At 40.8% G+C, this 24,370-nt stretch overlaps 1 protein-coding gene across 1 annotated transcript in view; it reads right to left on the reverse strand.

Moving 5' to 3' along the window:
- Positions 1 to 24,370, reverse strand: part of LOC109880766 (syntaxin-binding protein 5-like) — a 309,642-nt gene that overhangs the window by 36,051 nt on the left and 249,221 nt on the right. Inside the window, exon 20 of the mRNA XM_031801429.1 lies at positions 1,634 to 1,816. Coding sequence (XP_031657289.1) covers positions 1,634 to 1,816 — 183 coding nt within the window. The remainder of the gene's footprint in view (positions 1 to 1,633; positions 1,817 to 24,370) is intronic.

The following is a 24,370-nucleotide window of genomic DNA, read 5'->3' on the forward strand; positions in this document are numbered from 1 at the left end:
GTCCTGTTGGTCCTGTTAGTCCTGTTGTTCCTAGTCCTGTTGGTCCTGTTGGTTCTGTTGGTTCTGTTGGTCCTGTTGGTCCCAGTCCTGTTGGTCCTAGTCCTGTTGGTCCTAGTCATGTTGGTCCTGTTGGTCCTGTTTGTCCCAGTCCTGTTGGTCCTAGTCCTGTTGGTCCTAGTCCTGTTGGTCCTGTTGGTCCTAGTCCTGTTGGTCCTGTTGGTCCTAGTCCTGTTGGTCCTAGTCCGGTTGGTCCTAGTCCTGTTGGTCCTGTTGGTCCTAGTCCTGTTGGTCCTGTTGGTCCTAGTCCTGTTGGTCCTTTTGGTCCTAGTCTTGTTAGTTCTGTTGGTCCTATTGGTCCTGTTGGTCATGTTAGACCTGTTGGTCCTAGTCCTGTTGGTCCTGCTGGTCCTAGTCCTGTTGGTCCTGTTGGTCCTAGTCCTGTTGGTCCTGTTGGTCCTGTTGGTCATGCTAGACCTGTTGGTCCTAGTCCTGTTGGTCCTTTTGGTCCTAGTCCTGTTGGTCCTTTTGGTCCTAGTCCTGTTAGTCCTGTTGGTCCTATTGGTCCTATTGGTCCTGTTGGTCCTGTTGGTCATGTTAGACCTGTTGGTCCTAGTCCTGTTGGTCCTAGTCCTGTTGGTCCTTTTGGTCCTAGTCCTGTTGGTCCTATTGGTCCTGTTGGTCCTGTTGGTCATGTTAGACCTGTTGGTCCTAGTCCTGTTGGTCCTAGTCCTGTTGGTCCTTTTGGTCCTAGTCCTGTTGGTCCTATTGGTCCTATTGGTCCTGTTGGTCCTGTTGGTCATGCTAGACCTGTTGGTCCTAGTCCTGTTGGTCCTTTTGGTCCTAGTCCTGTTGGTCCTAGTCCTGTTGGTCCTTTTGGTCCTAGTCCTGTTGGTCCTATTGGTCCTATTGGTCCTGTTGGTCCTGTTGGTCATGATAGACCTGTTGGTCCTAGTCCTGTTGGTCCTAGTCGGCCCCTTAGCTGTTTAAAGTCGATGTCTGCGACAATCTAATTAGCATAATAAAAAATGCTGAGCGTTTGAGATATACGTTTTTCTGCGTTCGATGCGCCTCAATCCACTGCATCCCCGATGGGGCACTTCTGCATCTGCAGTGAAAGGTGAAACAGCTAGAGTGGTGTTTGTCAAACCTGGAGACAGGGCAGCAACTTTCACTGGGGACGGGGGGTGGGTCATGTCCCCACCACATTCTGAAATTGCATGTTTGTCCCCCCCCTCCCCCAGTTTTATCACCCCACCAACTCTCACCCCACAAACCCCCACCCTAACAACCCACCAACCACCACCAACCCACACCGCACCAACCCCCAACAACCCCCACCCCACAAACCCCCACCCCACCAAGCCATCAACCCCCGGCAACCCCCACCACACCAACCCCCACCAAGCACCACCCCACAAACCTCCACCAAGCACCACCCCATCTGACTGGTAGACATGCACTTAAGATGGGAGGATGAGGAGGGTAGGAGGAGGGTTTAGGTCAAGGGTGAAGGAGACAAGCACCACCTCACCAACCCCCTACCTGTTGTAGGCTGGTAGACATGCACTTAAGATGGGAGGATGAGGAGGGTTGGAGGAGGGTTTAGGTCAAGGGGAAGGAGACAAGGACACACCTTCCGTGAGGGAGGAAACTGGCAAAGAGATCTCCATGCAAGCGGCAGACTGGGCCTTGCGGAAGGGTGGTCGGCCGGGCCCTCTCCGGGGGAGCCGCGGGCCCTCAGGAGCCCCTGGAATGCGAGACTTCCCCAAGGAGCATGGCTGGGAGGTGGGGCTAGTGCAATGTCCATTGACATGATCTGCAACATAGACAAAGCATTACTGCAAGAAAACAAAACGGAGAGATGAGAAAAGTCTACGATAAGGACAGGATGAGAGAAAGAGTTGGTGAGTTAGAGTTAAAGAAAAAGTTTGTGATTTATAGTTAAAGAGATGGAGTTAGTGAATTATAGTTAACCCCCTAGAGTCAATGTCCGCGGCCCCGCGAAAATGAAATGAGCATTTAAAAAAAATCCCCATCAAACACTTTAAGCTAGAGCTATCTGTTTGTTCTGCATGGGCAGCGTCCCAATTAATAAACCCTTTCGTATTTGAGGTGAAAGTTGGCATAGCTAGAGCGATGTTTGTCAGACCATGAAACATCCAGAAAAATCTGTCTTCTCACGAAAACGTCTCTGTAGTGTCTGAATGGTTTGGCCCACAAACTACTAGAACCCCTCTGTGGAAAGGCGAGTCTCTCATGAACATGAACATGTCAGATGTTCAGTAGAAAGTTCCTTTTGATATTTTTTGAGACAATCTGTTTGTCCAGATAGAATGTGTTTCTATTGGCTAATAGCAGTAAGGCCAAATTCAATGTTTCATCAAATATGTTTTATATATACTGTATATATGTATATATTATACCTTAAGGGTTCTCAAAACTCAAAAATCTAATAGCTAAATGATCCTTGACATTACTTGTTTTGTTGTTGTAACTTTTATCCCCATTTTTTTTGTGATTTGGTAGTTACAGTCTTGTCTCATCGCTGCAACTCCCCTACGGACTCTGGGGAGGCGAAGGTCGAGAGTCCTGCGTCCTCTGAAACACGACTCTGCCAAGTTGCACTGCTTTTTGACACATTGCTCAATTAAACCCGGGAAGCCAGCCTCACAAGGAGTCGCTAGAGCACAATGGGATAAGGAAATCGCGGCCGGCGATGGGGAATTTGTGCGCCACCTCGTTGCGTCTCGCAGTCACGGCCGAACCCGGGTCCGTAGTGACATCTGAAGCACTGCAAAGCAAGTGCCTTAGACCGCTGCACAACCCTGAAACCCCTTGATATGACCATCTTGAAACAATTCCATAGTTAGCTTAGTAGAACCCTCCCTCCTGCTTAGACTCTAGAGGGAGAGAGAAAGTTGGATACAGAAATAGTCTACATAGAAGGAGAAGATTTAATTCATCTGTGCCAAATAAAATTAAGAAATATCAAAAGGAATATTGATGAAAAATAACTAGCTAAGATAAACAAGTGATGTTAGAGAACATTCAGTAGGATCCGGCATTGAACAGGATCAGAGTATTTCATCCTCTCTATCTTTGTCCTTTGATGTGGCATTGAGAGCGTTTCACACTATCTGAAACAAACTTTATCTTACATTTGAGAATTCAAGTTGGGTTATCAATGACCAACAAGGTGTTCAGCAGACCAGCATCAGGAGTGGTGCAGACCCTCAAGTATTAAAGAAATCATACACCTTCGGGTGGATTCCAGAGTGAATCAATATTCTACTACAGTTGGTTGATACTGTAGAGGAATACTGTGGAGAAAAATACATGAATACTGTGGAGAGGAATACATGAATACTGTGGAGAGGAATACTGTGGAGAGGAATACATGAATACTGTGGAGAAGAAAACATTAATACTGTGGAGAGGAATACATGAATACTGTGGAGAGGAATACTGTGGAGAGGAATACTGTGGAGAGGAATACATGAATACTGTGGAGAGGAATACATGAATACTGTGGAGAGGAATACATGAATACTGTGGAGAGGAATACATGAATACTGTGGAGAGGAATACATGAATACTGTGGAGAGGAATACATGAATACTGTGGAGAGGAATACATGAATACTGTGGAGAGGAATATATGAATACTGTGGAGAGGAATACATGAATACTGTGGAGAGGAATACATGAATACTGTGGAGAGGAATACATTAATACTGTGGAGAGGAATACTGTGGAGAGGAATACATGAATACTGTGGAGAAGAAAACATTAATACTGTGGAGAGGAATACATGAATACTGTGGAGAGGAATACTGTGGAGAGGAATACTGTGGAGAGGAATACATGAATACTGTGGAGAGGAATACATGAATACTGTGGAGAGGAATACATGAATACTGTGGAGAGGAATACATGAATACTGTGGAGAGGAATACATGAATACTGTGGAGAGGAATACATGAATACTGTGGAGAGGAATACATGAATACTGTGGAGAGGAATATATGAATACTGTGGAGAGGAATACATGAATACTGTGGAGAGGAATACATGAATACTGTGGAGAGGAATACATTAATACTGTGGAGAGGAATACATTAATACTGTGGAGAGGAATACTGTGGAGAGGAATACATGAATACTGTGGAGAGGAATACATGAATACTGTGGAGAGGAATACATGAATACTGTGGAGAGGAATACATTAATACTGTGGAGAGGAATACTGTGGAGAGGAATACATGAATACTGTGGAGAGGAATACATGAATACTGTGGAGAGGAATACATGAATAGTGTGGAGAGGAATACATGAATACTGTGGAGAGGAATACTGTGGAGAGGAATACATGAATACTGTGGAGAGGAATACATGAATACTGTGGAGAGGAATACATGAATACTGTGTAGAGGAATACATTAATACTGTGGAGAGGAATACATGAATACTGTAGAGATGAATACATGAATACTGTGGAGAGGAATACTGTGGAGAGGCATACATGAATACTGTGGAGAAGAATACATGAATACTGTGGAGAGGAATACATGAATACTGTGGAGAAGAATACATGAATACTGTGGAGAGGAATATATTAATACTGTGGAGAGGAATACATGAATACTGTGGAGAGGAATACTGTGGAGAAGAATACATTAATACTGTGGCGAGGAATACATTAATACTGTGGAGAGGATTACATGAATACTGTGGAGAGGAATACATGAATACTGTGGAGAGGAATACATTAATACTGTGGAGAGGAATACATGAATACTGTGGAGAGGAATACATTAATACTGTGGAGAGGCATACATGAATACTGTGGAGAGGAATACATGAATACTGTGGAGAGGAATACATGAATACTGTGGAGAGGAATACTGTGGAGAGGAATACATGAATACTGTGGAGAGGGATACTGTGGAGAGGAATAAATGAATACTGTGGAGAGGAATACATTAATACTGTGGAGAGGAATACATGAATACTGTGGAGAGGAATACATGAATACTGTGGAGAGGAATACTGTGGAGAGGAATACATGAATACTGTGGAGAGGAATACATGAATACTGTAGAGATGAATACATGAATACTGTGGAGAGGAATACTGTGGAGAGGCATACATGAATACTGTGGAGAAGAATACTTGAATACTGTGGAGAGGAATATATTAATACTGTGGAGAGGAATACATGAATACTGTGGAGAGGAATACTGTGGAGAAGAATACATTAATACTGTGGAGAGGAATACATTAATACTGTGGAGAGGATTACATGAATACTGTGGAGAGGAATACATGAATACTGTGGAGAGGAATACATTAATACTGTGGAGAGGAATACATGAATACTGTGGAGAGGAATACATGAATACTGTGGAGAGGAATACATGAATACTGTGGAGAGGAATACTGTGGAGAGGAATACATGCATACTGTGGAGAGGGATACTGTGGAGAGGAATACATGAATACTGTGGAGAGGAATACTGTGGAGAGGAATACATGAATACTGTGGAGAGGAATACATGAATACTGTGGAGAGGAATACTGTGGAGAGGAATACATGAATACTGTGGAGAGGAATACATGAATACTGTGGAGAGGAATACTGTGGAGAGGAATACATGAATACTGTGGAGAGGAATACATGAATACTGTAGAGATGAATACATGAATACTGTGGAGAGGAATACTGTGGAGAGGCATAAATGAATACTGTGGAGAAGAATACATGAATACTGTGGAGAGGAATATATTAATACTGTGGAGAGGAATACATGAATACTGTGGAGAGGAATACTGTGGAGAAGAATACATTAATACTGTGGAGAGGAATACATTAATACTGTGGAGAGGATTACATTAATACTGTGGAGAGGAATACATGAATACTGTGGAGAGGAATACATTAATACTGTGGAGAGGAATACATGAATACTGTGGAGAGGAATACATTAATACTGTGGAGAGGAATACATGAATACTGTGGAGAGGAATACTGTGGAGAGGAATACATGAATACTGTGGAGAGGAATACTGTGGAGAGGAATACATGCATACTGTGGAGAGGGATACTGTGGAGAGGAATACATGAATACTGTGGAGAGGAATACATTAATACTGTGGAGAGGAATACATTAATACTGTGGAGAGGAATACATGAATACTGTGGAGAGGAATACTGTGGAGAGGAATACATGAATACTGTGGAGAGGAATACATTAATACTGTGGAGAGGAATACATGAATACTGTGGAGAGGAATACATTAATTATGTGGAGAGGAATACTGTGGAGAGGAATACATGAATACTGTGGAGAGGAATACATGAATACTGTGGAGAGGAATACATGAATACTGTGGAGAGGAATACATTAATACTGTGGAGAGGAATACATTAATTATGTGGAGAGGAATACTGTGGAGAGGAATACATGAATACTGTGGAGAGGAATACATGAATACTGTGGAGAGGAATACATGAATACTGTGGAGAGGAATACATTAATACTGTGGAGAGGAATACTGTGGAGAGGAATACTGTGGAGAGGAATACATGAATACTGTGGAGAAGAAAACATGAATACATGAATAATGTATAATGTGGAGAGGAATACATGAATACTGTGGAGAGGAATACATTAATACTGTGGAGAGGAATACATTAATACTGTAGAGATGAATACATGAATACTGTGGAGAGGAATACTGTGGGGAGGCATACATGAATACTGTGGAGAAGAATACATGAATACTGTGGAGAGGAATATATTAATACTGTGGAGAGGAATACATGAATACTGTGGAGAGGAATACTGTGGAGAAGAATACATTAATACTGTGGAGAGGAATACAAGGAATACATTAATACTGTGGAGAGGAATACATGAATACTGTGGAGAGGAATACATTAATACTGTGGAGAGGAATACATGAATACTGTGGAGAGGAATACATGAATACTGTGGAGAGGAATACTGTGGAGAGGAATACATGAATACTGTGGAGAGGGATACTGTGGAGAGGAATACATGAATACTGTGGAGAGGAATACATTAATACTGTGGAGAGGAATACATGAATACTGTGGAGAGGAATACATGAATACTGTGGAGAGGAATACTGTGGAGAGGAATACATGAATACTGTGGAGAGGAATACATGAATACTGTAGAGATGAATACATGAATACTGTGGAGAGGAATACTGTGGAGAGGCATACATGAATACTGTGGAGAAGAATACTTGAATACTGTGGAGAGGAATATATTAATACTGTGGAGAGGAATACATGAATACTGTGGAGAGGAATACTGTGGAGAAGAATACATTAATACTGTGGAGAGGAATACATGAATACTGTGGAGAGGATTACATGAATACTGTGGAGAGGAATACATGAATACTGTGGAGAGGAATACATTAATACTGTGGAGAGGAATACATGAATACTGTGGAGAGGAATACATGAATACTGTGGAGAGGAATACATGAATACTGTGGAGAGGAATACTGTGGAGAGGAATACATGCATACTGTGGAGAGGGATACTGTGGAGAGGAATACATGAATACTGTGGAGAGGAATACTGTGGAGAGGAATACATGAATACTGTGGAGAGGAATACATGAATACTGTGGAGAGGAATACTGTGGAGAGGAATACATGAATACTGTGGAGAGGAATACATGAATACTGTGGAGAGGAATACTGTGGAGAGGAATACATGAATACTGTGGAGAGGAATACATGAATACTGTAGAGATGAATACATGAATACTGTGGAGAGGAATACTGTGGAGAGGCATAAATGAATACTGTGGAGAAGAATACATGAATACTGTGGAGAGGAATATATTAATACTGTGGAGAGGAATACATGAATACTGTGGAGAGGAATACTGTGGAGAAGAATACATTAATACTGTGGAGAGGAATACATTAATACTGTGGAGAGGATTACATTAATACTGTGGAGAGGAATACATGAATACTGTGGAGAGGAATACATTAATACTGTGGAGAGGAATACATGAATACAGTGGAGAGGAATACATTAATATGGTGGAGAGGAATACATGAATACTGTGGAGAGGAATACATGAATACTGTGGAGAGGAATACATGAATACTGTGGAGAGGAATACTGTGGAGAGGAATACATGCATACTGTGGAGAGGGATACTGTGGAGAGGAATACATGAATACTGTGGAGAGGAATACATTAATACTGTGGAGAGGAATACATTAATACTGTGGAGAGGAATACATGAATACTGTGGAGAGGAATACTGTGGAGAGGAATACATGAATACTGTGGAGAGGAATACATTAATACTGTGGAGAGGAATACATGAATACTGTGGAGAGGAATACATTAATTATGTGGAGAGGAATACTGTGGAGAGGAATACATGAATACTGTGGAGAGGAATACATGAATACTGTGGAGAGGAATACATGAATACTGTGGAGAGGAATACATTAATATGTGGAGAGGAATACTGTGGAGAGGAATACATGAATACTGTGGAGAGGAATACATGAATACTGTGGAGAGGAATACATGAATACTGTGGAGAGGAATACATTAATACTGTGGAGAGGAATACTGTGGAGAGGAATACTGTGGAGAGGAATACTGTGGAGAGGAATACATGAATACTGTGGAGAAGAAAACATGAATACATGAATAATGTATAATGTGGAGAGGAATACATGAATACTGTGGAGAGGAATACATTAATACTGTGGAGAGGAATACATTAATACTGTAGAGATGAATACATGAATACTGTGGAGAGGAATACTGTGGAGAGGCATACATGAATACTGTGGAGAAGAATACATGAATACTGTGGAGAGGAATATATTAATACTGTGGAGAGGAATACATGAATACTGTGGAGAGGAATACTGTGGAGAAGAATACATTAATACTGTGGAGAGGAATACAAGGAATACATTAATACTGTGGAGAGGAATACATGAATACTGTGGAGAGGAATACATTAATACTGTGGAGAGGAATACATGAATACTGTGGAGAGGAATACATTAATGCTGTGGAGAGGAATACATGAATACTGTGGAGAGGAATACATGAATACTGTGGAGAGGAATACATGAATACTGTGGAGAGGAATACTGTGGAGAGGAATACATGAATACTGTGGAGAGGAATACATGAATACTGTGGAGAGGAATACATTAATACTGTGGAGAGGAATACATGAATACTGTGGAGAGGAATACTGTGGAGAGGAATACATGAATACTGTGGAGAGGAATACATTAATACTGTGGAGAGGAATACATGAATACTGTGGAGAGGAATACATGAATACTGTGGAGAGGAATACATGAATACTGTGGAGAGGAATACATGAATACTGTGGAGAGGAATACATGAATACTGTGGAGAGGAATACATGAATACTGTGGAGAGGAATACATGAATACTGTGGAGAGAAATACATTAGTACTGTGGAGAGGAATACTGTGGAGAGGAATACATGAATACTGTGGAGAGGAATACATTAATACTGTGGAGATGAATACTGTGGAGAGGAATACTGTGGAGAGGAATACATGAATACTGTGGAGAAGAAAACATTAATACTGTGGAGAGGAATACTGTGGAGAGGAATACATGAATACTGTGGAGAGGAATACATGAATACTGTGGAGAGGAATACATGAATACTGTGGAGAGGAATACATTAATACTGTGGAGAGGAATACTGTGGAGAGGAATACATGAATACTGTGGAGAGGAATACATGAATACTGTGGAGAGGAATACATTAATACTGTGGAGAGGAATACTGTGGAGAGGAATACATGAATACTGTGGAGATGAATACATGAATACTGTGGAGAGGAATACATGAATACTGTGGAGAGGAATACATGAATACTGTGGAGAGGAATACATGAATACTGTGGAGAGGAATACATGAATACTGTGGAGAGGAATACATGAATACTGTGGAGAGGAATACATGAATACTGTGGAGAGGAATACATTAATACTGTGGAGAGGAATACATTAATACTGTGGAGAGGAATACTGTGGAGAGGAATACATGAATACTGTGGAGAAGAAAACATGAATACATGAATAATGTATAATGTGGAGAGGAATACATGAATACTGTGGAGAGGAATACATTAATACTGTAGAGATGAATACATGAATACTGTGGAGAGGAATACTGTGGAGAGGCATACATGAATACTGTGGAGAAGAATACATGAATACTGTGGAGAGGAATATATTAATACTGTGGAGAGGAATACATGAATACTGTGGAGAGGAATACTGTGGAGAAGAATACATTAATACTGTGGAGAGGAATACAAGGAATACATTAATACTGTGGAGAGGAATACAAGGAATACATTAATACTGTGGAGAGGAATACATGAATACTGTGGAGAGGAATACATTAATACTGTGGAGAGGAATACATGAATACTGTGGAGAGGAATACATTAATGCTGTGGAGAGGAATACATGAATACTGTGGAGAGGAATACATGAATACTGTGGAGAGGAATACATGAATACTGTGGAGAGGAATACTGTGGAGAGGAATACATGAATACTGTGGAGAGGAATACATGAATACTGTGGAGAGGAATACATTAATACTGTGGAGAGGAATACATGAATACTGTGGAGAGGAATACTGTGGAGAGGAATACATGAATACTGTGGAGAGGAATACATTAATACTGTGGAGAGGAATACATGAATACTGTGGAGAGGAATACATGAATACTGTGGAGAGGAATACATGAATACTGTGGAGAGGAATACATGAATACTGTGGAGAGGAATACATGAATACTGTGGAGAGGAATACATGAATACTGTGGAGAGGAATACATGAATACTGTGGAGAGAAATACATTAGTACTGTGGAGAGGAATACTGTGGAGAGGAATACATGAATACTGTGGAGAGGAATACATTAATACTGTGGAGATGAATACTGTGGAGAGGAATACTGTGGAGAGGAATACATGAATACTGTGGAGAAGAAAACATTAATACTGTGGAGAGGAATACTGTGGAGAGGAATACATGAATACTGTGGAGAGGAATACATGAATACTGTGGAGAGGAATACATGAATACTGTGGAGAGGAATACATTAATACTGTGGAGAGGAATACTGTGGAGAGGAATACATGAATACTGTGGAGAGGAATACATGAATACTGTGGAGAGGAATACATTAATACTGTGGAGAGGAATACTGTGGAGAGGAATACATGAATACTGTGGAGAGGAATACATGAATACTGTGGAGAGGAATACATGAATACTGTGGAGAGGAATACATTAATACTGTGGAGAGGAATACATGAATACTGTGGAGAGGAATACATGAATACTGTGGAGAGGAATACATGAATACTGTGGAGAGGAATACATGAATACTGTGGAGAGGAATACATGAATACTATGTAGAGGAATACATGAATACTGTGGAGAGGAATACATGAATACTGTGGAGAGGAATACATGAATACTGTGGAGAGGAATACATGAATACTGTGGAGAGGAATACATGAATACTGTGGAGAGGAATACATTAATACTGTGGAGAGGAATACTGTGGAGAGGAATACATGAATACTGTGGAGAGGAATACATGAATACTGTGGAGAGGAATACATGAATACTGTGGAGAGGAATACATTAATACTGTGGAGAGGAATACATGAATACTGTGGAGAGGAATACATTAATACTGTGGAGAGGAATACATGAATACTGTGGAGAGGAATACATTAATACTGTGGAGAGGAATACATGAATAATGTGGAGAGGAATACATGAATACTGTGGAGAGGAATACATTTATACTGTAGAGATGAATACATGAATACTGTGGAGAGGAATACTGTGGAGAGGCATATATGAATACTATGGAGAGGAATACATTAATACTGTGGAGAGGAATACATGAATACTGTGGAGAGGAATACATTAATACTGTGGAGAGGAATACATGAATACTGTGGAGAGGAATACATGAATACTGTGGAGAGGAATACATTAATACTGTGGAGAGGAATACATTAATACTGTAGAGATGAATACATGAATACTGTGGAGAGGAATACTGTGGGGAGGCATACATGAATACTGTGGAGAAGAATACATGAATACTGTGGAGAGGAATATATTAATACTGTGGAGAGGAATACATGAATACTGTGGAGAGGAATACTGTGGAGAAGAATACATTAATACTGTGGAGAGGAATACAAGGAATACATTAATACTGTGGAGAGGAATACATGAATACTGTGGAGAGGAATACATTAATACTGTGGAGAGGAATACATGAATACTGTGGAGAGGAATACATGAATACTGTGGAGAGGAATACTGTGGAGAGGAATACATGAATACTGTGGAGAGGGATACTGTGGAGAGGAATACATGAATACTGTGGAGAGGAATACATTAATACTGTGGAGAGGAATACATGAATACTGTGGAGAGGAATACATGAATACTGTGGAGAGGAATACTGTGGAGAGGAATACATGAATACTGTGGAGAGGAATACATGAATACTGTAGAGATGAATACATGAATACTGTGGAGAGGAATACTGTGGAGAGGCATACATGAATACTGTGGAGAAGAATACTTGAATACTGTGGAGAGGAATATATTAATACTGTGGAGAGGAATACATGAATACTGTGGAGAGGAATACTGTGGAGAAGAATACATTAATACTGTGGAGAGGAATACATGAATACTGTGGAGAGGATTACATGAATACTGTGGAGAGGAATACATGAATACTGTGGAGAGGAATACATTAATACTGTGGAGAGGAATACATGAATACTGTGGAGAGGAATACATGAATACTGTGGAGAGGAATACATGAATACTGTGGAGAGGAATACTGTGGAGAGGAATACATGCATACTGTGGAGAGGGATACTGTGGAGAGGAATACATGAATACTGTGGAGAGGAATACTGTGGAGAGGAATACATGAATACTGTGGAGAGGAATACATGAATACTGTGGAGAGGAATACTGTGGAGAGGAATACATGAATACTGTGGAGAGGAATACATGAATACTGTGGAGAGGAATACTGTGGAGAGGAATACATGAATACTGTGGAGAGGAATACATGAATACTGTAGAGATGAATACATGAATACTGTGGAGAGGAATACTGTGGAGAGGCATAAATGAATACTGTGGAGAAGAATACATGAATACTGTGGAGAGGAATATATTAATACTGTGGAGAGGAATACATGAATACTGTGGAGAGGAATACTGTGGAGAAGAATACATTAATACTGTGGAGAGGAATACATTAATACTGTGGAGAGGATTACATTAATACTGTGGAGAGGAATACATGAATACAGTGGAGAGGAATACATTAATATGGTGGAGAGGAATACATGAATACTGTGGAGAGGAATACATGAATACTGTGGAGAGGAATACATGAATACTGTGGAGAGGAATACTGTGGAGAGGAATACATGCATACTGTGGAGAGGGATACTGTGGAGAGGAATACATGAATACTGTGGAGAGGAATACATTAATACTGTGGAGAGGAATACATTAATACTGTGGAGAGGAATACATGAATACTGTGGAGAGGAATACTGTGGAGAGGAATACATGAATACTGTGGAGAGGAATACATTAATACTGTGGAGAGGAATACATGAATACTGTGGAGAGGAATACATTAATTATGTGGAGAGGAATACTGTGGAGAGGAATACATGAATACTGTGGAGAGGAATACATGAATACTGTGGAGAGGAATACATGAATACTGTGGAGAGGAATACATTAATACTGTGGAGAGGAATACATTAATTATGTGGAGAGGAATACTGTGGAGAGGAATACATGAATACTGTGGAGAGGAATACATGAATACTGTGGAGAGGAATACATGAATACTGTGGAGAGGAATACATTAATACTGTGGAGAGGAATACTGTGGAGAGGAATACTGTGGAGAGGAATACTGTGGAGAGGAATACATGAATACTGTGGAGAAGAAAACATGAATACATGAATAATGTATAATGTGGAGAGGAATACATGAATACTGTGGAGAGGAATACATTAATACTGTGGAGAGGAATACATTAATACTGTAGAGATGAATACATGAATACTGTGGAGAGGAATACTGTGGAGAGGCATACATGAATACTGTGGAGAAGAATACATGAATACTGTGGAGAGGAATATATTAATACTGTGGAGAGGAATACATGAATACTGTGGAGAGGAATACTGTGGAGAAGAATACATTAATACTGTGGAGAGGAATACAAGGAATACATTAATACTGTGGAGAGGAATACATGAATACTGTGGAGAGGAATACATTAATACTGTGGAGAGGAATACATGAATACTGTGGAGAGGAATACATTAATGCTGTGGAGAGGAATACATGAATACTGTGGAGAGGAATACATGAATACTGTGGAGAGGAATACATGAATACTGTGGAGAGGAATACTGTGGAGAGGAATACATGAATACTGTGGAGAGGAATACATGAATACTGTGGAGAGGAATACATTAATACTGTGGAGAGGAATACATGAATACTGTGGAGAGGAATACTGTGGAGAGGAATACATGAATACTGTGGAGAGGAATACATTAATACTGTGGAGAGGAATACATGAATACTGTGGAGAGGAATACATGAATACTGTGGAGAGGAATACATGAATACTGTGGAGAGGAATACATGAATACTGTGGAGAGGAATACATGAATACTGTGGAGAGGAATACATGAATACTGTGGAGAGGAATACATGAATACTGTGGAGAGAAATACATTAGTACTGTGGAGAGGAATACTGTGGAGAGGAATACATGAATACTGTGGAGAGGAATACATTAATACTGTGGAGATGAATACTGTGGAGAGGAATACTGTGGAGAGGAATACATGAATACTGTGGAGAAGAAAACATTAATACTGTGGAGAGGAATACTGTGGAGAGGAATACATGAATACTGTGGAGAGGAATACATGAATACTGTGGAGAGGAATACATGAATACTGTGGAGAGGAATACATTAATACTGTGGAGAGGAATACTGTGGAGAGGAATACATGAATACTGTGGAGAGGAATACATGAATACTGTGGAGAGGAATACATTAATACTGTGGAGAGGAATACTGTGGAGAGGAATACATGAATACTGTGGAGATGAATACATGAATACTGTGGAGAGGAATACATGAATACTGTGGAGAGGAATACATGAATACTGTGGAGAGGAATACATGAATACTGTGGAGAGGAATACATGAATACTGTGGAGAGGAATACATGAATACTGTGGAGAGGAATACATGAATACTGTGGAGAGGAATACATTAATACTGTGGAGAGGAATACATTAATACTGTGGAGAGGAATACTGTGGAGAGGAATACATGAATACTGTGGAGAAGAAAACATGAATACATGAATAATGTATAATGTGGAGAGGAATACATGAATACTGTGGAGAGGAATACATTAATACTGTAGAGATGAATACATGAATACTGTGGAGAGGAATACTGTGGAGAGGCATACATGAATACTGTGGAGAAGAATACATGAATACTGTGGAGAGGAATATATTAATACTGTGGAGAGGAATACATGAATACTGTGGAGAGGAATACTGTGGAGAAGAATACATTAATACTGTGGAGAGGAATACAAGGAATACATTAATACTGTGGAGAGGAATACAAGGAATACATTAATACTGTGGAGAGGAATACATGAATACTGTGGAGAGGAATACATTAATACTGTGGAGAGGAATACATGAATACTGTGGAGAGGAATACATTAATGCTGTGGAGAGGAATACATGAATACTGTGGAGAGGAATACATGAATACTGTGGAGAGGAATACATGAATACTGTGGAGAGGAATACTGTGGAGAGGAATACATGAATACTGTGGAGAGGAATACATGAATACTGTGGAGAGGAATACATTAATACTGTGGAGAGGAATACATGAATACTGTGGAGAGGAATACTGTGGAGAGGAATACATGAATACTGTGGAGAGGAATACATTAATACTGTGGAGAGGAATACATGAATACTGTGGAGAGGAATACATGAATACTGTGGAGAGGAATACATGAATACTGTGGAGAGGAATACATGAATACTGTGGAGAGGAATACATGAATACTGTGGAGAGGAATACATGAATACTGTGGAGAGGAATACATGAATACTGTGGAGAGAAATACATTAGTACTGTGGAGAGGAATACTGTGGAGAGGAATACATGAATACTGTGGAGAGGAATACATTAATACTGTGGAGATGAATACTGTGGAGAGGAATACTGTGGAGAGGAATACATGAATACTGTGGAGAAGAAAACATTAATACTGTGGAGAGGAATACTGTGGAGAGGAATACATGAATACTGTGGAGAGGAATACATGAATACTGTGGAGAGGAATACATGAATACTGTGGAGAGGAATACATTAATACTGTGGAGAGGAATACTGTGGAGAGGAATACATGAATACTGTGGAGAGGAATACATGAATACTGTGGAGAGGAATACATTAATACTGTGGAGAGGAATACTGTGGAGAGGAATACATGAATACTGTGGAGAGGAATACATGAATACTGTGGAGAGGAATACATGAATACTGTGGAGAGGAATACATTAATACTGTGGAGAGGAATACATGAATACTGTGGAGAGGAATACATGAATACTGTGGAGAGGAATACATGAATACTGTGGAGAGGAATACATGAATACTGTGGAGAGGAATACATGAATACTATGTAGAGGAATACATGAATACTGTGGAGAGGAATACATGAATACTGTGGAGAGGAATACATGAATACTGTGGAGAGGAATACATGAATACTGTGGAGAGGAATACATGAATACTGTGGAGAGGAATACATTAATACTGTGGAGAGGAATACTGTGGAGAGGAATACATGAATACTGTGGAGAGGAATACATGAATACTGTGGAGAGGAATACATGAATACTGTGGAGAGGAATACATTAATACTGTGGAGAGGAATACATGAATACTGTGGAGAGGAATACATTAATACTGTGGAGAGGAATACATGAATACTGTGGAGAGGAATACATTAATACTGTGGAGAGGAATACATGAATAATGTGGAGAGGAATACATGAATACTGTGGAGAGGAATACATTTATACTGTAGAGATGAATACATGAATACTGTGGAGAGGAATACTGTGGAGAGGCATACATGAATACTATGGAGAGGAATACATTAATACTGTGGAGAGGAATACATGAATACTGTGGAGAGGAATACATTAATACTGTGGAGAGGAATACATGAATACTGTGGAGAGGAATACATTAATGCTGTGGAGAGGAATACATGAATACTGTGGAGAGGAATACATTAATACTGTGGAGAGGAATACATGAATACTGTGGAGAGGAATACTGTGGAGAGAAATACATGAATACTGTGGAGAGGAATACATTAATACTGTGGAGAGGAATACATGAATACTGTGGAGAGGAATACATGAATACTGTGGAGAGGAATACATGAATACTGTGGAGAGGAATACATGAATACTGTGCAGAGGAATACTGTGGAGAGGAATACATGAATACTGTGGAGAGGAATACATGAATACTGTGGAGAGGAATACATGAATACTGTGGAGAGGAATACATTAATACTTTGGAGAGGAATACATGAATACTGTGGAGAGGAATACATGAATACTGTGGAGAGGAATACATGAATACTGTGGAGAGGAATACATGAATACTGTGGAGAGGAATACATTAATACTTTGGAGAGGAATACTGTGGAGAGGAATACATGAATACTGTGGAGAGGAATACATGAATACTGTGGAGAGGAATACATTAATACAGTTTAGAGGAATACTGTGTTAGAGCCCAGTACCAGGGCTTGGAAACTGGGGATAACCGTAGTGTATAAGAGCCAATAAATGTGCCACATAATTACTCCATTGTGTGTCTGGCTAGCAGTTACCATCACGGTTGGAGCTGTATATCAATGGTTTGACATGGCACAGTCTAAAGGAAACAAATTCACATTGGGAAAAATGGCATTGTACCCCCACACTCATACGCACTGCTCAGGTAACTAACTACAACCAACTAGAACTAACTACATACATTACTATGATAATAGTAATGTATGTAGGCGGCAGAGTAGCCTAGTGGTTAGAGCGTTGGACTAGTAACCGAAAGGTTGAAAGTTCGAATTCCCGAGCTGACAAGGTACAAATCTGTCGTTCTGCCCCCTGAACAGCCACTGTTCCATAAGAATTTGTTCTTAACTGACTTGTCTAGTTAAATAAATGTATTTATTGAACTGTGTGATCACAGTTGATGAGGATCATTTTCTCACTGCATTAATGTGAAATTTTATTTTCACTGATTCGGAATACTGCTTGGATTCCAGCTTGACTATTTTCTATTATTTTTTATTGTTGAGGACAAATAAAACATATGAAAGAGGTTTACTATCATCGGATTCCATCTTAATAGCTACTTAATTGAACTCTGTCTCACTCTATAAATTCCAGAAAAAAACCTAAAACCATTTCAGAGAGAGAGACAGAGAGAGACAGAGAGAGCGAGAGAGAGAGAGAGAGAGAGAGAGAACTTCCTAACCTCCTGCCCAATGTATGACCATATTAGAGAGACATATTTCCCTCAGATTACACAGATCCACAAAGAATTCGAAAACAAATCCAATTTTGAAAAACTCACAGCAGCAAGATTTGTGACCTGTTGCCACGAGAAAAGGGCAACCAGTGAAGAACAAACACCATTGTAAATACAACACATATTTATGCTTATTTATTTTATCTTGTGTCCTTTAACCATTTGTACATTGTCAAAACACTATATATATATATATAATATGACATTTGTAATGTCTTTACTGTTTTGAAACTTCTGTATGTGTAATGTTTACTGTTAATTTTGGTTGTTTTTCACTTTATATATTCACTTTGTATGTTGTCTACCTCACTTGCTTTGGCAATGTTAACACATGTTTCCCATGCCAATAAAGCCCTTGAATTGAATTGAATTGAATTGAGAGAGAGAGAGAGAGAGAGAGAGAGAGAGAGAGAGCTAGAGAGAGAGAGCTAGAGAGAGAGAGCTAGAGAGAGAGAGCTAGAGAGAGAGCTAGAGAGAGAGAGAGCTAGAGAGAGAGAGAGCTAGAGAGAGAGAGCTAGAGAGAGAGAGCTAGAGAGAGCGAGAGAGAGAGAGAGAGCTAGAGAGAGAGAGCTATAGAGAGAGCTAGAGAGCTAGAGAGCTAGAGAGAGAGAGAGAGAGAGAGAGAGAGAGAGAGAGAGCTAGAGAGAGAGAGAGCTAGAGAGAGAGAGCTAGAGAGAGAGAGAGCTAGAGAGAGAGAGAGAGCTAGAGAGAGAGAGAGAGAGAGAGAGCACACGCAGAGGTCATGATCAGATGAGCTCCTGCATTTTTCAGCATTTTCTTTAAAAAAGATAGATTTAAACTTTTTTTATCAGGAACACATACAGGATGCTACCCTCTACAACATAACCCTCACGTCAAATCAAAACTCAAAACCTACAACCTGATTTTGGACGGAATTAAGGAATCACCTGGAAGGTTTACAACTACCAAGGATTATTATTCTATACAGCAAACTCTCTGAAAAACTACAGAAACCTGAAAACACCACCCAGGAACTGAGTGAGTAATGTTTAGTCTAAAACTATATTCTATTTCCAAAAGCCAAGAAGAAAAATACACTACATTACTTTATAAGGACTGAATTCTAACATAATTCTGCCAAGCTTGATACAGCTTCAACTAGCACTGACGTGTCAAGTGAGAGGTGTCAAAGCCCATTAGCCCAACAATGGCAGGAGAGTCAAACAGTCTACTCCAACCAAATGGAGAGGCCTTAGAAGCTCCCTCCCGCTGTTCAGACGTAATTAAAATACAGTACCCTGTGTATGTAAAGAATGATAAGTACAAAGCTCCTCATGGAAAATCAAAATACACTTTTTGCTGATTATTACAAAAATGGGAACATCAGAAACATTATCTTCCACACAAACCATCCCCTGGCATGACACAGTGCTATATTAGCATACTACCCCTCTGTTAAGAGAGGGGTGTTAACGAGGGGTGGAAACTCAGAATACTTGACAACGAGGACTCTGAGTCAGCTAATATAAATCTCTATAAGTCCGGAACAGTAATGGTACAGGGTAACCCCAAACAGTTTCAGCTGGACTTTCACCAAATTAAATAATTAGCCCAGCAGGAGAAGCTCTCCCTTGATAAAGATACCCCCACCCCGAGCGGGTCAGACCAGACCTCTTCGTTATATAACCCCACAGACGAGCAACCCCCAGAAGAAAGTCAACCTCCACACAGAGAACTACTCCCTCATTGAAATTAAGGATAAATTCACCCAGCTGGAGGTAAGGCAGGTGGAGCTGGAACAGCAGGTGATTACACTCCAGTCAGCACAGACCCAGACAACAGTCCAGCACAACAACATCCCCTTAACAAGACCCGGAGAGCTGGAGGTGGAGAGAGACATATCTGCACTCTGGACAGTGGTGAGACAACTACAACAGGAGAAAGAGCAGGAGAAGAACAGAGCACTAAAGGAGAGGATCAGACTTCTGGAGGAGAGGTTGAGGGGGATGGCGTGTGACAGAGAACAACCCACTAGAGAGCTGGCCACCCCCACAGAGAATCCAGCAGAACAGTCCACACCAGACCCTGACCATAGAGTCGACATCACAGCAGAACAGTCCACACCAGACCCTGACCATAGAGTCGACACCACAGCAGAACAGTCCACACCAGACCCTGACCATAGAGTCGACATCACAGCAGAACAGTCCACACCAGACCCTGACCATAGAGTCGACACCACAGCAGAACAGTCCACACCAGACCCTGACCATAGAGTCGACATCACAGCAGAACAGTCCACACCAGACCCTGACCATAGAGTCGACATCACAGCAGAACAGTCCACACCAGACCCTGACCATAGAGTCGACACCACAGCAGAACAGTCCACACCAGACCCTGACCATAGAGTCGACACCACAGCAGAACAGTCCACACCAGACCCTGACCATAGCGTCGACATCACAGCAGAACAGACAAATGAAGAACCCCAAGCCCAGAGGCTCTCACCGCCTCTGAGCACCTATGCCACTCCTGCCCACCCCATGCACCCCACCCCTGCAAAGAGGGCCTCAACATGGAAGTCACACATACGCCCAGGTAGTGAGCGGGCAAATAGGCCCAACCCCCACTCTTACACTAGCCCAAGCCAATGGCATGTACCAGATGCTCAGCAGGCTCTGCTCACACTTACTGCTCACACTTACTGGCCTAAAGAGCAGGAACCCGGACTTCACCAAAGAAATCGGTAATACAGACATTGTCATCCTGCAAGAAACCTGGTATAGAGGAGACAGACCCACTGGTTGGCCTCTAGGTTACAGAGAACTGGTAGTCCAATCCACCAAACTACCAGGTGTGAAACAGGGAAGGGACTCAGGGGTATGCTAATTTGGTATATAGCAGACCTAACTCACTCCATGAAATGAATCAAAACAGGAACATTTTACATTTGGCTAGAAATTCAAAAGGAAATGATCTTAACAGAGAAAAATGTCCTCCTGTGTGCCACCTATATCCCCCCACTAGAATCCCCATACTTTAATGAAGACAGCTTCTCCATCCTGGAGGGGGAAATCAAACATTTCCAGGCCCAGGGACATGTACTAGTCTGTGGCGAACTAAATGCCAGAACCGGACAAGAACCTGACACCCTCAGCACACAGGGGGACAAACACCTGCCTGCAGGTGACAGCATTCCCTCCCCATATGCCCCCCTAGGCACAACTATGACAACATAACCAACAAAACGGGTCACAACTCCTGCAGCTCTGTCGCACGCTGGGTATGTACATAGTCAATGGTAGGCTTCGAGGGGACACCTATAGCTCATCTCTTGGCAGTAGTACTGTAGACTACTTTATCACTGACCACAACTCAGAGTCTCTCAGAGTGTTCGTAGTCAGCCCACTGACACCCCTATCAGACCACAGCAAAATCACAGTCTACTTGAACAGAGCAATACTCAATCATGAGGCATCAAAGCCAAAGGAACTGAGTAACATTAAGAAATACTATAGATGGAAGGAATGCAGTTTGGAAACCTACCAAAAATCAATTAGGCAACAACAAATTCAATCCCTTTTAGACAATTTCCTGGGTAAAACGTTCCACTGTAATAGTGAAGGTGTAAACTTGGCAGTAGAAAATCTTAACAGTATATTTGACCTCTCAGCTTCCTTATCAAATCTAAAAATCTCAAATAGAAAACCTGAGAAAATGAACAACAATGACAAATGGTTTGATGAAGAATGCAAAAATCTAAGAAAGAAATTGAGAAACCTGTCCAACCAAAAACATAGAGACCTGGAAAACCTGAGTCTACGCCTTCACTATGGTGAATCACTAAACCAATACAGAAATACACTACGGAAAAAGAAGGAACAGCATGTCAGAAATCAGCTAAATGTTATTGAAGAATCCATAGACTCTAACCACTTCTGGGAAAATTGGAAAACACTAAACAAACAACAACATGAATAATTATCTATCCAAAATGGAGATGTATGGGTAAACCACTTCTCCAATGTTTTTGGCTCTATAACAAAGAATAAAGAGCAAAAACATATACATGATCAAATACAAATCTTTGAATCAACTATTAAAGACTCCCAGAACCCACTGGATTCTCCAATTACCTTGAATGAGCTACAGGACAAAATAAAAACCCTCCAACCCCAAAAGGCCTGTGGTGTTGATGGTATCCTTAATGAAATAATCAAATATACAGACAACAAATTCCAATTGGCTATACTAAAACTCTTTAACATCATCCTTAGCTCTGGCATCTTCCCCAATATTTGGAACCAAGGACTGATCACCCCAATCCACAAAAGTGGAGACAAATTTGACCCCAATAACTACCGTGGGATATGCGTCAACAGTAACCTTGGGAAAATCCTCTGCATTATCATTAACAGCAGACCCGTACATTTCCTCAATGAAAACAATGTACTGAGCAAATGTCAAATTTGCTTTTTACCAAATTACCGTATTCGCCCTGCACACCCTAATTGACAACCAAACAAACCAAAAAAAAGGCAAAGTCTTGCTGTGATATATAGTGGCATAATTGAATTCCAAGATTAATAAAATGTGTTTCAGTCTTACCGGTAAAGCCTATCAGATTAGTTGTGGATATTAATTAAATTATTTGAGTGTGTGTGTGTGTGTGTGTTTGTTTAACTATTCTTGTGGGTACCAGAAGTCCTCACAATGATAGGAAAACAAGGAAAATTCAGACAAGTGGGGATTTGCCGGTCCCCACAAGAAAAAATGCTATTTTAGGCGGTTAGGTTTACAATTAGGGTTAGGGTTAGAATTAAGGTTCGGGTTAGGGGTTAAGGTTTAGGGTTATGGTTAGGTTAGGTTAAGGGTTAAGTGTTAAGGCTAGGGTTAGATTAAGGGTTAGGGGTTACGGTTAGGGTTTACGGTTAGGGTTATGGGTTACGGTTAGGGTTAGATTAAGGGTTAGGGGTTAGGGGTTAGGGTTAGGGTTAGATTAAGGGTTAGGGGTTACGGTTAGGGTTAGATTAAGGGTTAGGGGTTAGGGGTTACGGTTAGGGTTGGATTAAGGGTTAGGGGTTACGGTTAGGGTTAGATTAAGGGTTAGGGGTTACGGTTAGGGTTAGGGTTAGATTAAGGGCTAGGGGTTACGGTTACGGTTAGGGTTAGATTAAGGGCTAGGGGTTAGGGGTTACGGTTAGGGTTAGGGGTTAGGGGTTAGGGTTAGGGTTAGATTAAGGGCTAGGGGTTAGGGAAAATAGGATCTTGGAAGTGAATGAATTCTTTGCTCCTCACAAGGATAGCGATACAAAACTGTGTGTGTGTGTGTGTGTGTGTGTGTGTAAGCACAAACAGTGACCAGATGCTGCATCCATGATGCGTAGCAGCATATTTGTGTAGCAACAGAGGAACACAATGATGGAATGACAGCTCTCTCTCCCATAGCATGGTGGAATTATCCACGCCATTTAACAGCTCAAACAGGGGCACTGTGCTAACATTGACTTTTAACAAATGACAATATTTACATATTTGTTCAGACATAATTATGATACA

This window comes from Oncorhynchus kisutch, linkage group LG2, assembly GCF_002021735.2.
Source record: "Oncorhynchus kisutch isolate 150728-3 linkage group LG2, Okis_V2, whole genome shotgun sequence".
Taxonomy (NCBI): domain Eukaryota; kingdom Metazoa; phylum Chordata; class Actinopteri; order Salmoniformes; family Salmonidae; genus Oncorhynchus; species Oncorhynchus kisutch.